This window comes from Ovis canadensis, chromosome 3 (assembly GCF_042477335.2).
Source record: "Ovis canadensis isolate MfBH-ARS-UI-01 breed Bighorn chromosome 3, ARS-UI_OviCan_v2, whole genome shotgun sequence".
Classification (NCBI taxonomy): Eukaryota; Metazoa; Chordata; class Mammalia; order Artiodactyla; family Bovidae; genus Ovis; species Ovis canadensis.
Window position 1 is genome coordinate 215,392,666 of NC_091247.1, and position 14,611 is coordinate 215,407,276.

Below are 14,611 nucleotides of genomic sequence, written 5' to 3' on the forward strand. Positions count from 1 at the left end.
AGTGTAAAGAACCAGGCGAGCTGGCGTCTGGTTGAGTCCGGTCTAAAGTCCAGCCCAGACAGCCCAAATCCCTGGACACCCAGGGGGAGGGCCCTTCTCTCCAGTTGGGCAGGATTTTATGCAACACATTCAGTATGTCAAAGTGTCAGCCTTTGGCCTTCGAGTCAGGTCTCCTGGGCCTGTTTGCAACTCTGCCCCTCGGTGAGCTTGGTGAACGGGGAGCGCTCTTCTCCCTCGACCCACCTACCAACCTGCCTGACTAGAGAAGAAAAACAGTGCGGACTGGGAGCTCCTGAGGATACTCAGAGAAAGGAAAGGGGAGGTTGGCATTCAATGAAAAGATTTCAGAACTCTCTCCCTAGTCTGACTCCTCACAGCAGGGTAACTGGGGGCGGCGGGGTGGTCGCGGGGGTGGGGGGTGGGCGGGTCTCTAGAGCCCCGCCAACTCCAGTTCCCCAGGGGCTGCAGTTCCAGCCCGGCCGAAGGGCGCCATCTGGCGACCAGACCCCCAGCCTGGATCCTCCGTGCCCCAGCCCGAGTTCTCAAAGCCAGAGGAAGACCTGGGCAGCACTGTCACCTCCTCCCGCTACGTCACTCCGAGGGGACGCCGCCCCGGCCTGGAACGCGCCTCCTCCCGAGGGGACTGGCCCCAGCGCCTCCCCCGCAGAATTGCCGTCCTTCCTCCATCTCGGGATGAACGCTTCCCCGGTAGAAATCTGCTGAAAGTTCTCCCCAGGGATCCGCCCCACCTCGTCACCCACTGAGAGCCTGCCCTGTGCGGGGGAATCTGCCCCCGTCCTCTTCCCCCCTCTTCCCCTCCCGGCGATGGACTCCGCTGCTCCTTCCCCAGCACCCTGACAGGGAGCCTCCTCGGGGCCACAGAACCCAAGTCCAGGTTACTAACGAGGCCTCCACTCCCCAAGTCCCAGAGGACCCCGAGGTCCCCAGCAGCTAGGCCTGAGAGCCGCCCCGCGTGCGCCCCACGCCCGCCGGTGGGCGGAGCTCCGCAGGCCCGGCCTGGGGTGGGCTGTCCCATCGTGACGTCACTTCCGTCCGGGCCTGGCTGGGGTTCGGGCTCCGTGGGCCGACGGGCGGGGGGTGCACGGAGGTGGCAGCTGTGAGAGGAGGCGGTGCGGGAGGCCGAGGAGCTCACGCCCGGACCAGTCCCGCGTCCCGGGCCGCTAGCCCCGATCCTGCCGCGCACGAGAGGCGAGACCGGCCGGATGGGCCGCTGAGCCCGGACCGGGGACCGGTGAGGCTCGAGCGGAGCGGGCAGCCGGTTCCGGGCGGGAGCGGCCCGCCGGGCTGCAGGGTCCCCGGGAGCCTGGGATGCGGGGAGGGGAGCGGGTCAAGCCTGCCTCTCCTGCTCACCCGGCAGGAAAGCAGGGTTCGGGGTGAGGGGGCAAGGCTCCAGGCGCGGCGGGGACGGTGAGGCCCACCCGGGGGAGGTCTGGCGGCGGCCGGGATGTGAGGAGGGAGCGGAGTGGTTGGGGTCATTTATGGGGCGGGGGTGGGGGGTGGCACTTGAGATTCGCATCCGGAAAGGTGGCGTCGGGGGTTGGGGGAGTGTGCCTTTGGCGGTGGCTTTGGGAAGAGGATGGCTCTGAGTGGGGGAGGCAGAAAACAGGCTCGGGAAAATTTTCCACGGTCCTCCTTCGGAGAGAGGGTTGAAGAGCTCTGCTCTCCCTAGAGGCTGATGTTGAACACCTGGAGAAGGGTCTCCCTGGAGTTTGGGGGCCAGTTACAGTGTTTGGAAGGGACCACGCTCTGAGAGTCCCTGCCCTGAGGGGTGTGCAAAAAGCCTGGCCCCTTCCAACCTTTGAGCCTCCACATCTTCACAGCGTGGAGCTCCCTGGAGCTGAAATCAGGATGTTCCGCTTCATGAGGGATGTGGAGCCCGAGGACCCCATGTTCCTGATGTGAGTATCCCCTCCCCATCTTGCTCCAGAGCACACATCGGTCCACTTAGTCTCTGAGTAGTTGAGACAGACACCTGGGCTCCTGTTGTAGGCTCGGATCACACCTGGGTGGCCACTCTAAGCTCCAGCTTAGACTTGGAGGGGATGTCTGTGCCACTGGTTCCCTATGGCTCTTTTCTTTGGGGCTTGGGGGAGCAGGGAGGTGCTGACCGCTGCCCCTTCTGCCACCTGCTCTGTACTCTCCCTGCACAGGGACCCCTTTGCCATTCACCGTCAGCACATGAACCGGATGTTGTCAGGGGGGTTTGGATATAGCCCCTTCCTCAGCATCACAGATGGCAATCTGCCAGGGACCCGGCCTGCCAGCCGCAGGATGCAGGTAATGGTGCTGCCACAGACCTGAGACTGTGGTGGGAGGGTGGTTAATGCAGTGCTTCATTTTTCTTGCATGCTGGCTGACTTAGCAAGTGGCGTGCCTTCTAGGAGTGGGGAAAAGGGTGTGGAAGACAGGCTTTGCGATGCTCCTTTGAGAGAAGGATGGAAAAAAGCAAGGGAGGCCATGGGCTTGGTTTGGGAGGGTGAGGTCGCATGTGGCCTCTAATTTCTATTCCTGACATGTTCCTGTAGGCTGGGGCTGTCTCCCCTTTTGGAATGCTGGGAATGGTAAGTCTTCATCTCCCTGCATCCTTCCATTTCAAACTTGCTCTGTAACCCTTAGATATTAGTTCCAAATTTGCCTCTCTGAAATATAGACTAATGGGTAACCCTAGAGTCGTCATGTGCTCACAGATCTCCGGGCCTGCTGTGTGCTGAGTCCTGTGAGCTGATGACGCTAACTTACTGACTCCTGTGCTTCTAGGAGTCATCCCCATTAGGGAGATATAATTGCCTGGCAAGATGTCTTCTTTTGAGGAGGGAGGTGCTGTTGGAGGGCCAACTAGAGATGTGTAGGAGATTTTTCTACAGCTTCAGAAACAACCACTTTATAGGTTAGACTCCAGTAACATAGACTTGCTTCCTAAAAGTAGGAGGAAATAGGTCAGGCAGGCAAGAAGAAGATGGGATCCTAGTAGCCACAGAGCCTGAGGAGGAGGGCGGGGTGGGTGGGAAGAGAAGCACAGAGAGGCACACTTGTTCTGCTCCTGCTCAAGAGGAATGAGGAAGAGCCACTGCCAGATGTGAAGGAAGGGGAGAGAGGGACCATGTAGCCAGGTGGCCTGTGGGAGCCTGAATTCGACCACCTGACTCGGTTTCCTTTCTGCTCCAGTCAGGCGGCTTCATGGACATGTTCGGGATGATGAACGACATGATCGGCAACATGGTGAGGGTCTTGTGTCCCGCCTCCCCTGGCGAGTCCCTGGAGGTGGGAGTGGGGAAGGCTGTGCTCACAGAGGCCTGCAGGCTAGATAAGAGGGCCAGACCCGGAGAGCGCAGGGGTCCTGAGTAGGAAGCAGCGGCAGGCATCTCATGAAATGGGCAGTTAAGGCTCGGCCTCTCCAGATCTGCCTGGCTTATTGTTGGACTCAGAGGGATTGAGGGGGTGATGGTGAGTCCTCACGTTTGCTCCGGGGCTGCAGGGAGGGATCCCTGCTCCGGAATCCAGGCCCTGCCCACTCAGCCGTGCAGTTCCCTTCCCTCCCCAGGAGCACATGACAGCCGGAGGCAATTGCCAGACCTTCTCCTCCTCCACTGTCATCTCCTACTCCAACACCGGCGACGGGGCCCCCAAGGTCTACCAAGAGACGTCGGAGATGCGCTCGGCCCCAGGCGGGGTGAGTTGGAGGGCTCCTTCTATCCCAGGGAGGCACGGTCGGGTGGCCTGGCTGGCTCCTTTCAAAGTGTTTCCAGCCTGGCGTAGTCAGGTTTGGAAGGATCCACTGAGCATGTGGCGCTCCGCCTCCCCCAGATCCGGGAGACCCGGCGGACCGTGCGCGACTCCGACAGCGGGCTGGAGCAGATGTCCATTGGGCATCACATCCGGGACCGGGCTCACATCCTCCAGCGCTCCCGAAACCATCGCACGGGGGACCAGGAGGAGCGGCAGGACTATATCAACCTGGACGAGAGTAAGCCCCCTTCTGGCTCCAGCCTGCCGGCTTCCTGCCACCAGCTCCTAGCCCCCCGTCTCGTGAGCTGAGAAATGGCAGCATTTTCTCCCTGCTTCGATTCCTAGGTCGGGAAGATCCCCTGGAGAAGGAAATGGCAACCCACTCCAGTATTCTTGCCTGGAAAATCCCATGGACAGAGGAGCCTGGTGGGCTACAGTCCACGGGGTCACAAAGAGTCAGGACTGAGCCCTCACGCATGCTCCCTGGCTCTGTACGTGTGTCTTGGGCAACATTGTGGATGAGCTCCATGTTCTTTACTTACTCGGGGCCTCTTTGTCAGCTTAGGGCTAAGTCAGTGCAGGAGATGGCCTCACCGGGGAGGGCAAACTCTTGTCACCTAAGTCAGATATTGATAGTAATCTACCCTATTCCGTCAGTGTCTTCCTTTCTCATTTTTATTTCTTTCAAATCAGCCAACATTTATTAAAAACGGTGTGTATGGGATTATGCTCCTTAACTAAGTATCCATTCCTGATTTCCTGCTCGTGGCTTCAGGCAACCATGATGAATCCAACTTCCCCTCTCCCTTCCCCCCGCCTCCCTTCCCCAAGGCCTTTCAGCCTTGGGTTTTGGTCTCAAGAGCCTGTGGCTCAAGCCTGCATCGGGCACGGGTCTGCCTAGCAAGTGGGGTGGTACTCAGGTGCCCTGTGTGGTCTCCGTGTCCTCTTCAGGTGAGGCCGCGGCCTTTGATGACGAGTGGCGGAGGGAGACTTCCCGATTCCGGCAGCAGCGCCCTCTGGAATTTCGGAGGCACGAGGCTTCCGGGGGTGGAGGACGAAGGGCTGAGGGGCCTCCCCGCCTGGCTATACAGGGACCCGAGGACTCCCCATCCCGACAGTCGCGCCGCTACGACTGGTGAGGGCCCTGGGCCCTCGGCCTCTCTTGTATCTCTTGTAAGTACCATGGGGCGGACAGGGACAGGAGAGGGTGAGGCGTGTACTATGTGAGCGTCACTCAGCCTTGAGGCAGAAGCAGCCTAGGTACCCAGCAACCACCACCTTGGATGGTAGAAGAGGTTGTTTTTTTGTTTTTTTTTTTTTAATTTTTAAATTTTGGCTGTTACCAAGTTTTAGTTGTAGCATGTGGGATCTAATTCTCTGACCAGAGATCAAACCCAGGTCTCCTGCATTGGGAGCGCAGAGTCTTACCCACTGGACCACCAGGGAAGTCCCTTAATGTTTATTTATTTTGGCTGCACCAGGTCTTAGGTTGTGGCCTGTGGGATCTAGTTCCTCAACCAGCGATGACACCAGGCCCCCCTGCACTGGGAACACAGAGTCCTAGCCACTGGACCACCAGGGAAGCCCCCAAGTAGAAGTTCTAATTGGTAGAGAAAGACAGAACTCCTGGCTTCTGTATCTTGTCTTCCTTTTAATTTGTGTGTTTCTGTTTCCCATCCCAGGTACAAGCTGAGAGGCTGAGATGTCATCCCCTGAGATAACTTTTCCTCTTCAACTCCCACTCCCAATTTAATATTAAATTAACAGGCAAGCTGGCCCCAGCCCCTCCCTGGGGGTCTCAGGGAGAACCTTTCACTGCCCCTTTTCCTTTCCTTCTTTAATCTTTACGAGGATGACTTGATTTTTCACTTTGCTACTCCATCTCTGAATCTCCTTCCCTTCCTTGTTCTACTCCTGCCATGCATTGATGGGGCTTTGAGGGTGAGCTCTGGGTTTAGGGGCCCCAGCGACCCTGGCTCTCTGCCCACCTCCTCCTCGGATCCCCTACTGTAGGGGCCACAGCCCTTGTCCAGGGCTGTGTGTGGAGGGAGAGGACCTGTCCCCAGCCCTTTCTCCCTTCCAACCCGCTTCACATCACAAAGGTCTTCCCCACACCCTCTCTGCCTTTATTTTTTGATTTGTGCAACTTGTAACTAGGTGTTTATGAAATAAAGGAGAATGGAAAAAAGACCAAGTAGGCATCTGGCTTTACTTTTTTTTTCTTTTAATGTATTTTATTGAAGTATAGTTGATTTATGGTGCTGTGTCTGGCTTTGTTGATCTCTTCCATGTTCAGTTTCAACCCTCCTGTCTCCTAGTTACCTTGTGTTTAGTTGCTGAGTCGTGTTCAACTCTTTGCGACCCCATGAACTGTTTTCCAGGCAAGAATACTGGAGTGGGTTGCCATTTCCTTCTCTAGTCGCCTTATCTTCCCTCTATCTCCGTGTGTGGCCTTCTTAACTCGTTCAAGCCCAGCACCGCAGTGGTCCTGCAGTGGAGTTGTCAGTGCTTCATGAGAAGCAGCAATGCATGTGGCTAGGTTAGGGGTGAGACTGACGGCGACTGTCCTGCAGGCTTCCTCGCTTTTGAGGGTGTGGCAGAGCATACCTGTAGGTGTCCAACAAGTTTTCCACCCCTTGTCCCTTGGGCATTTCTTGCCTGGACTGTGGGCAGGAACACTTGGGGTACGAGCAGGAAGGACCCTGTTCCAGTCTTCAAACGGGAGGAACTCGAGGCAGCAACATTCTTCAAAACCTCCAGCCCCAATTGTTGAGAATTTGAGCCCAGGGAAGAAAATTAGCCTGGAACCTGAGCAGCTCTGGACCAGCTTGAGGAGCTCTAATTTCTTAAGACATTCGCTCCTGCTTGACCTGGCTCAGCAAATGGGTCATGCTGTCCCTCCCGGGAACTCACCAGTGATGGAGAGTGCCTGTGAGAGTCTGAGAGTGGTTTCTGCTTTATAAGCATTGCTGCCCTTTTCAGTTGATAAGTCAAAGGTAAAAACAGCACCAGGTCCTTTCTGGGAAGGAGATTTTCCCATGCCCTTGACAGGCAAACAGATTCAAGCGGATTTATCCAGACACACAACGAGCAGACAAAGGTGAGCTCGTCAGCAACCAAGCACTGACGTCCTGTTCAGATCAGGTACTAAGTCTTAGTCACCCAGCCACTGACATGCACTTCCAGGGTCAAAGGAACCAACCAGTGATGAAAAGAATCCAGAAATCCCAGAAGTCAAACAGGAGTGAATTCATCTCCACCTGGGATGCTGAATTGGAGCTCACAGCGTCCCCCGTCCTCAACTTGCAGTGTAACCTGTGCCCTGTCCAGATTGCCCCTAGTTTCTTCCTCTGGGAGTGGAGGAATTGTCGTCAATCTCCTGAGGAGGCTGCAGGTGAAAAAGCATGGGAGTGTAGAAGGAGCCCCCAGGCTCCCCAGCTCAGCTCTGCCACCAGCCCAGTCATGTTGCCTTGGGCAAGACCTCCCTTCCCTGGACTGCATTTGTGGGTGTCCCTTCTCACTCCAACGTCTCAGGCTGCAGCTCAAGCCCAACCTCTCAACCTGGATTCCAGCTCCAGTGCCCACGCTCTTGGGCGCAGTTCTGAGTGGGGGCTGGAGCAGGCCAAGGGTTGCCCTGGTTTCCATCCAGGTGAGTCATCCAGGGTTTCACAAGCATTGCTGTTTGGGTCCTGGCTTCAGACACATGAATAAATCAATTTTCACCCCTGCTCCCAGCTCCTGGGTGATGACCACCTTGCAAACCCAGCTCATATTTGCAAGGCCCGTGATGGTATTCTTCAGCTAAGATACATGGTGGGCAACTAGGCACTAGCAAAGTTGAATGAAATGCCCTAAAACCAGCCCCCTGGCACTTACCTGTCTGCCATGGCAGGTGAGGGTCAGGGAGCAGGAAAGCACGCAGGAGGAATGCTGATGCTCCATTTCTGGGTCAGCTCTTTGAAATGGCTCAATCGCCGTGACCCAGCCTCGACCTGCCAGGTGTCCAGAGGACGTGGCCAGACTCACTTGGACGATTTCCCCCACCTGAGAAAATGACAGGGTGGGAGAGTCTGAGACTTGGTGGGAGACTATGAATTAGAGAAAGGGGTGAAATTAGGAGTACAGACCAGCAGGAGCAAGCCCGGGGGAAGAGTATTTACCTCTCAGAGTTGGTGTCCTGCTTTGTAAAATGGGCCTTTTTCCAGGCCCTGTTGGCAGTGGGGACACAGATTTCATAACTCAGAATTATGAGAGTGGGGTGCATGAGTACAGAGGATGCGTTTGACTCAGTGCGTGAGACAGACGCCTGATTTTGTCCCTGTGACCCTGCCCCTGTCCTGAACCTTTGGTCCACCATCTGGTGGCTCAGACAGTACAGAATCTGTCTGCAGTACAGGAGACCCGGGTTCAATCTCTGGGTCAGGAAGATCCCTTGGAGAAGGAAATGGCAACTCACTCCAGTATTCTTGCCTAGAGAATCCCATGGACAGAGGAGCCTGGTGGGCTACAGTCCAGGGGGTCGCAAAGAGTTAGACACCACTAAATCACTGGTTTCTCCCAGCATCCAGCCCATTCTCCTCATCTGCTCTGTTACCTGCCACCTAGATTGTGTGCAGGGTCTGAACAATTATCCCCGAGATGTCAGTTTTCTCCAGATGGAGACCGACCGAGCGTCTGAAGGTCTGAGGCTAGGACATCTGCGGATGGAAGAGAAACGGGTGTGAGAAAGGGGCGTGGAGTGGGGTTGAGTCTCTAAAAGGAGGAGCAGAAATACCAGGGGAAAGGTCAAGGTGACACTGATGTGGGAAATGGTTTAATGAAAGAAAACAGAGCTAGGGCTTCCCTGGTGGCTCAGTGGTAGAGAATCCGCCTGACAATGCAGGACACACGTTCAATCCCTAGTTCTGGAAGATCCCACATGCTGTGGATCAAATAAGCCCGTGCACCACAACTTCTGAGCCTGCACTCTAGAGCCTGGAAACCGCAACTACTGAAGCCCAAGCGTCCTAGAGCCCTTATTCCACAACAAGAGAAGCCACTGGGATGAGAAGCCTCCACACTGCCACTGGAGAGTAGCCCCTGACCACCCCATCTAGAGAAAAAAGGCCCTCACAGCGACTAAGACCCAACACAGCCAAAAATAAATAAATGTGTGCTAAGTCATTTCAGTTGTGTCTGACTCTTTGCAACCCCATGGACTGTAGCCTACCAGGCTCCTCCGCCCATGGGATTCTCAAGGCAAGAATACTGGGGTGGGTTGCCATGCCCTCCTTTAGGGCATCTTCCCAACCCAGGGATCGAACCTGCTTCTCTTTCATCTCCTGCATTGGCAGGCAGTTTCTTTACACTCACGCCATCTGGGGAGCCCTATAAAATTATTTTAAAAGTCTTATATTTTAAAAAGAAAAAACAAAGAAAACAAATCTAGAGTCTAAGAAAACCGCTGCTGAACTTAGCCTAGATTTGGAGTGGGGGCAATTCCCAATCCACAGGGAAGGTGGCACAGATAGACCTTAATTCCAAGCAAAGCCAGTATATGATATAAGTAACAGCTGTGGAGTTGAAGACCTTTGAGATCACCTTCTCTGGAAAGGGGCAGCTGATCAGAACCACCACCCCAGACTCACTAAAGCAGAATCTCAAGGTTGAAGAGGATTCCAGTGCAGCCTAGCAACAATTACAGATGCCCTCCAAACCCCTGCTCCTGTTTCACTGCTTAAGTAACAGGTGACTTGTTGAACCCCATGCAGCTACCTAGCAGAACTCAAGAGCCAGGACTCAAAGTCCAGATAGACACAAACCATACTAACGTGCTGTGTGGCATGATTCCACATGGTGGTCCTTTAAATAGAACATTCCTTTATTTTTTTTTTTTTAATTTCAAATGTATAACATTTACCCAAGTCAAAGCATAGTGTTTAAAATGATGGATGCCAGTGGCCCAGTATGTCTGGTTTATTTGTGCTTTTTTTTCAATGTTTTTTAACATACAATAAAATTTCTGTGCATGGGTTCTATGAGTTTGAACACGTGCAGACTTATGGAAGCACCACCACTATCAGGATCAAAATAATTCCCTCACAGGGAATTATTCCCTGGTGGTCCAGTGGTTAAGACTCCAAGCTTCCATTTGCAGGGGCCCTGGGTTCAATCCCTGGTCAGAGAACTAGATCCCACAGGCTGCAACTAAGAGTTCAAAGATCCTGAAGGCTGCAACTAAGACCCGGCCCAGTCAAATAAATACATACATAGATATTTCTAAAGAAAGTTCTGTCACCCCAAACCCTCTTCTGCTACTCCTTTGTGGCCACCCCCTTCCCCCAGTCCTAACCCTTGGCAACCACTGATGTGTTTCATCATTGGTACAAATGTACCATTTCCAGAATGTCATATAATGAAATGATACACAGGCATACGTTGTTTTATTGTGCTTTGCTTTATTTACTTCGCAGATTCTGTTTTTTTGTGTGTTTTTTTTTTTTTTTAACAAATTGAACATTTGTGGAAGCCCATCACTGAGCAAGGCCATTGGTACCATTTTTTCCAACAGATTTTGTTCACTTCATGTCTCTATGCCATGCTGTCGCTTCAGTGTGCCCAGCTCTTTGCGATCCTATGGACTGTAGCCTGCCAGGTGTCTCTGTCCATGGGATTCTCTAGGCAAGAATACTGGAGTGGAGCATGCCCTCCTCCAAGGGATCTTCCTGACCCAGGGATGGAGCACATGTCCCCTCTGGCTCCTGCACTGCAAATGGATTCTTTACTGCTGAGCCACTGGAGAAGGTAATTCTGGTGACATTCAAACTCTTTCATTATCATTATATTTGCAAAGGTGATCTGTGGCCAGTGAGCTTTTTTAAGTGTTTATTGAACTTGTGACAATACTGTTTTTTCTTTATGTTTTGGTTTTTTGGCCAAGAGTCATGTGGGATCTTAGTTCCCGACCAGGGGTCAAACTCACCATCCCCTGCATTGGGAGGTGAAGTTTTAACCACTGGACCGCCTGGGAAGACCTCGATCAGTGACCTTTGATGTTATGACTTGCTGAAGGCCCTGATGATTTTTTAGCGATGAAGCATTTTAAATTAAGGATGAAGCATTTCTAAATTAAGGTATGAAGCATTTTAAAATAAAGCATTTTAAAATTAATTAATTTTTAGACATAATGCCAGTGCACATATAATAGACTATAGTATGGTGAAAACATAATTTTTATGTGCATTGGGAAACCAAAAAAATCATCTGACTCACTCTGGAACCAAACCAGCAATAAAGGTGTCGCTATGCCATGTAACCTTTAGAGAGTGACTCTTATCCTCAGCATAAAGCCTTTTAGATGCACTCATGTTGTTCTGTGTATTAATAGTTCACTCCTTCCTACTGCCAAGTACTGTTTCACTGTGTGTTTATAGTTTGTTCATTCATTCATCTGTCAAAGAACATTCCAGTTGTTTCCAGTTTTTGGCAGTTATGAATAGAACTGCCATAAAAAACCATGTACACGTGTGTGAACATGTTTTAGTTTCTTTAGGAGTGAAATGGCATGGGATTTCTAGGTCACAGGCAAGTGCATATTTAACTTTGTGAGAAAATGCCAAACTGTTTCCCAGAGTGGCTGGACCATTTTGCAATCCCACCAGCCATGTAAGAAGAGTTCCAGTTGCTTTGTATCCTTGCCAGTAGTTGGTATTGTCAGTTTCTATTTTATTTTACCCATTCTATTAGGTGTGTGGGTATTCTTTTATGCACAGTGAAACATTTATAAACATCTCACCATGGTTTTAATTTGTATTTCCCTGGTGATTAATGGTGTTGAACATCCTTTCATGTGCTTGTTTGTCATCATTATAACCTCTTTGATGAAGAGTCTAAGGCTTTCAGATCTTTTTCCAAAATTGGGTTATTTTCTTACTATTGAGTTTCAAGCTTTCCTTATGTATTCTAGTTAGAAGTCTTTTGTTAGATAGGGATTTACAAGTACTTGCTCCCATTCTGTAATTTGTTTTTTTCCTCTTTTTGGTGTTGTCTTTTTCAAAGCAAAATTCTAAATTTTGATGAAGTCCAGCTTCTCACTTTTTTTTTTCTTTTATGAATCATGATTTTGGTGTCATATCCAGGAACACTTTGCTGAACTCTTGGTATCTGACTAAGATTTTCTTCTGCTATTTTCTGAAAGTCTTCTGGTTGTACATTTGTATTTACATCTCTCTTCTTGGTTGTGTTTTGGTAACTTGTGACTTTCAGAGTTGGTCTCATTCATCAAAGCTGTTGGATTTGTGTGTAGAATTATTTGTAGAGTTCCCTTACTAACCTTTAATCTTTGTGGGGTGTGCAGTGATATCTCCTTTTATTCTGATATTGGTTATCTGTACTTTCTTTTCTTTTTGTTTAGTATGGCTAGAGGTTTATCAATTTTATTGATCATTTCAAAGAATCAATGTTTGTTTCATTGATTTTTTTTGTTTGTTTTCATATTCATTATTTTCTGCTCTTGGGTTTTCCTCCTACTTGCCTTTGCTCATCTTTATGTACCTTCTCAAGGTAGAGAAGTACAGATTGTTGACTTTAGACCTTTCTAACGCAAGCATTTGATACTCTAATTTTTCCTATAATCACTACTTTAGTGATTATACATATTTTTAATATTTTATATTTTCCTTTTTGTTAAGTTCACAATATTTCCTAATTTCTTTTGAGGCTACCTTTGGACTCTGGGTTTAGAAGTGTGTTGTTTAATTTCCAAGTGTTTGGCAACTTCCTTTTTATCTTTCTGTTACTGATTTCTAGTTTTAATTATATTATGCTCAGAACATATACTTTGTATGACCTTTTAAATTTGTTAATTTTATGACCCAGGATATAATCTATCTTGGTAAATGTTCTGTGTGCACTTGGAGAAAAAAAGTGTATTATACTATCTTGTGGGAGTGTTCTAGAAATTTTAATTAGTCCCTGGTGTTTGATGGCATCATTCAGTTCTATGAAGTGAAGTTGCTCAGTCGTGTCTGAGTCTTTGCAACCCCATGGACTGTAGCCTACCAGGCTCCTTCCTTGGGATTTCCCAGGCAAGAGTACTGGAGTGGGTTGCCATATACGGCTATATATTCACTGATTTTGTTTACTTGTTCCATTGATTACTGGGAGAGCAGTTTTGACTTTTTTTTTTGTTTTGCTGTAACTGTAGACTTGTCCATTTTCTGCTTGATATATATCAGTTTCTGTTTCATGTAGTTTGAAGCTCTGTAGTTAGACACAGAGACATTTTGAATTATGTCTTCTTGGAAAACAACTTTTTATCATTGTTCTTCATCCCTGGTAATTTTCTTTGCTCTAAAGTTAATTTGTCTGATATTACTACAGCCACTTCATCTTTCTTTTGATTAGTATTTGCATGGTACTTCTATTCCCATCCTTTCACTTTTTTTTTTCTTGTAATATTTGTTCATTTAGTTAGCTGCACTGGGCCTTAGTTGCGGCATATGGGACCTAGTTCCCTGAACAGGGATTGACCCCAGGCAGTGGAAGCATAAATTCTTAACCACCGGATCACTAGGGAAGCACCTCTTCCTTTATTCTTGACATCTTACGTCTCTTCTGTTATTTCTCCTCTGTCTCAAGACCATCCTTTAGCATTTCTTTTACAGTAGATCTGATGGTAACAAGCTCTCATACTTTTCCTCCAACCAAGAATGTCTTTATTCCACATTCATTCCTGAGTGATATTTTCACTGGGTACAGAATTCTGAGTTGACAGTGTCCTTTCAGCATTTTAAGCATTGTTCCACTTTATTCTGGCTTCTGTAGCTGCTCATGAAAAATCTTCTGTAATCTGAGTCATTGTTTTTGATATATGTTTTTGTATATGAAATGCATTGTCTTTCTCTGAATGGCCTCAGAGTGTTTTTCTGTTTTTAATTTTTAGCAATTTGATTATGATGAGTCTGGATATGGATTTCTTTGAGTGTATCCTGTTTGCTCTCACCAAGTTTCTTGAGTCTGTATGTTTATCTTTGAAGAAAGTAAGAAAAACCACTAGACCATTCAGGTATGACCTAAATGAAATCCCTTATGATTATACAATGGAAGTGACAAATAGATTCAAAGGATTAATCTCATAGACAGAGTGCCTGAAGAACTATGGACAGAGTTTCATGACATTGTACAGAAGGCAGGGATCAAGACCATCCCCAAGAAAAAGAAATGCAAAAAGGCAAAGTCTGAAGAGGGCATACAAATAGCTGCGAAAAGAAGAGAAGCTAAAGGCAAAGGAGAAAAGGAAAGATATACACATTTGAATGCAGAGTTCCAAAGAATAGCAAGGAAAGATAAGAAAGCCTTCCTCAGTGATCAGTGCAAAGAAACAGAGGAAAACAGCAGAACGGGAAAGACTAGAGATCTCTTCAAGAAAATTATAGATACCAAGGGAACATTTCATGCAAATTTGGAAAACTTGGCAGTGGCCACAGGACTGGGAAGGGTCAGTTTTCATTCCAATCCCAAAGAAAGGCAATGCCAAAGAATGCTCAAATTACCGCACAATTGTGCTTATCTCACATGCTAGTAAAGTAATGCTCAAAATTCTCCAAGCCAGGCTTCGACAGTACGTGAACCGTGAACTTCCTGGTGTTCAAGCTGGTTTTAGAAAAGGCAGAGGAACCAGAGATCAAATTGCCAACATCCACTGGATCATCAAAAAAGCAAGAGAGTTCCAGAAAAACATCTACTTCTGCTTTATTGACTACATCAAAGCCTTTTTTGACTGTGTGGATCACAACAAACTGGAAAATTCTGAAAGAGATGGGAATACCAGATCACCTGACCTGGCTCTTGAGAAATCTGTATGCAGGTCAGAAAGCAACAGTTA

At 49.2% G+C, this 14,611-nt stretch overlaps 1 protein-coding gene and 1 long non-coding RNA gene across 5 annotated transcripts; one reads left to right on the plus strand and one right to left on the minus strand.

Annotated features, from left to right (window-relative positions):
* The first annotated feature begins 106 nt into the window (after positions 1-106).
* Positions 107-5,869, plus strand: MLF2 (myeloid leukemia factor 2). 3 transcript variants are annotated; one of them, XM_069585835.1, is made up of 10 exons: positions 107-322; positions 452-1,252; positions 1,842-1,919; positions 2,172-2,298; positions 2,547-2,582; positions 3,187-3,240; positions 3,563-3,691; positions 3,826-3,985; positions 4,699-4,920; positions 5,430-5,869. In XM_069585835.1, the coding sequence occupies exons 3-9, from the start codon at positions 1,870-1,872 to the stop codon at positions 4,884-4,886; spliced, it is 744 nt and encodes a 247-aa protein (XP_069441936.1). In that variant the 5' UTR covers positions 107-322; positions 452-1,252; positions 1,842-1,869; the 3' UTR covers positions 4,887-4,920; positions 5,430-5,869. The 3 variants fall into 3 exon arrangements, with proteins under 3 accessions (XP_069441936.1, XP_069441937.1, XP_069441938.1); XM_069585836.1 differs by having other exon boundaries at positions 119-201; XM_069585837.1 differs by having other exon boundaries at positions 132-381.
* Positions 5,870-5,954: 85 nt separating this feature from the next.
* Positions 5,955-8,446, minus strand: LOC138437869 (uncharacterized). 2 transcript variants are annotated; one of them, XR_011256188.1, is made up of 3 exons: positions 7,908-8,423; positions 7,624-7,791; positions 5,955-7,135 (listed from the first exon to the last, which is right to left on the minus strand). It is a non-coding gene; the product is annotated as an uncharacterized lncRNA (long non-coding RNA). The 2 variants fall into 2 exon arrangements; XR_011256187.1 differs by having other exon boundaries at positions 5,960-7,135; positions 8,342-8,446.
* Positions 8,447-14,611: the final 6,165 nt, after the last annotated feature.

Bases quoted from the DNA above. Each gene is read 5' to 3' on its own strand.
- MLF2 (XM_069585835.1), top strand. From the start codon at position 1,870: ATGTTCCGCTTCATGAGGGATGTGGAGCCCGAGGACCCCATGTTCCTG. The intron at 2,583-3,186 runs GTAAGTCTTCAT...TTTCTGCTCCAG, and splicing joins CTTTTGGAATGCTGGGAATG to TCAGGCGGCTTCATGGACAT. The intron at 3,241-3,562 runs GTGAGGGTCTTG...TTCCCTCCCCAG, and splicing joins ACGACATGATCGGCAACATG to GAGCACATGACAGCCGGAGG.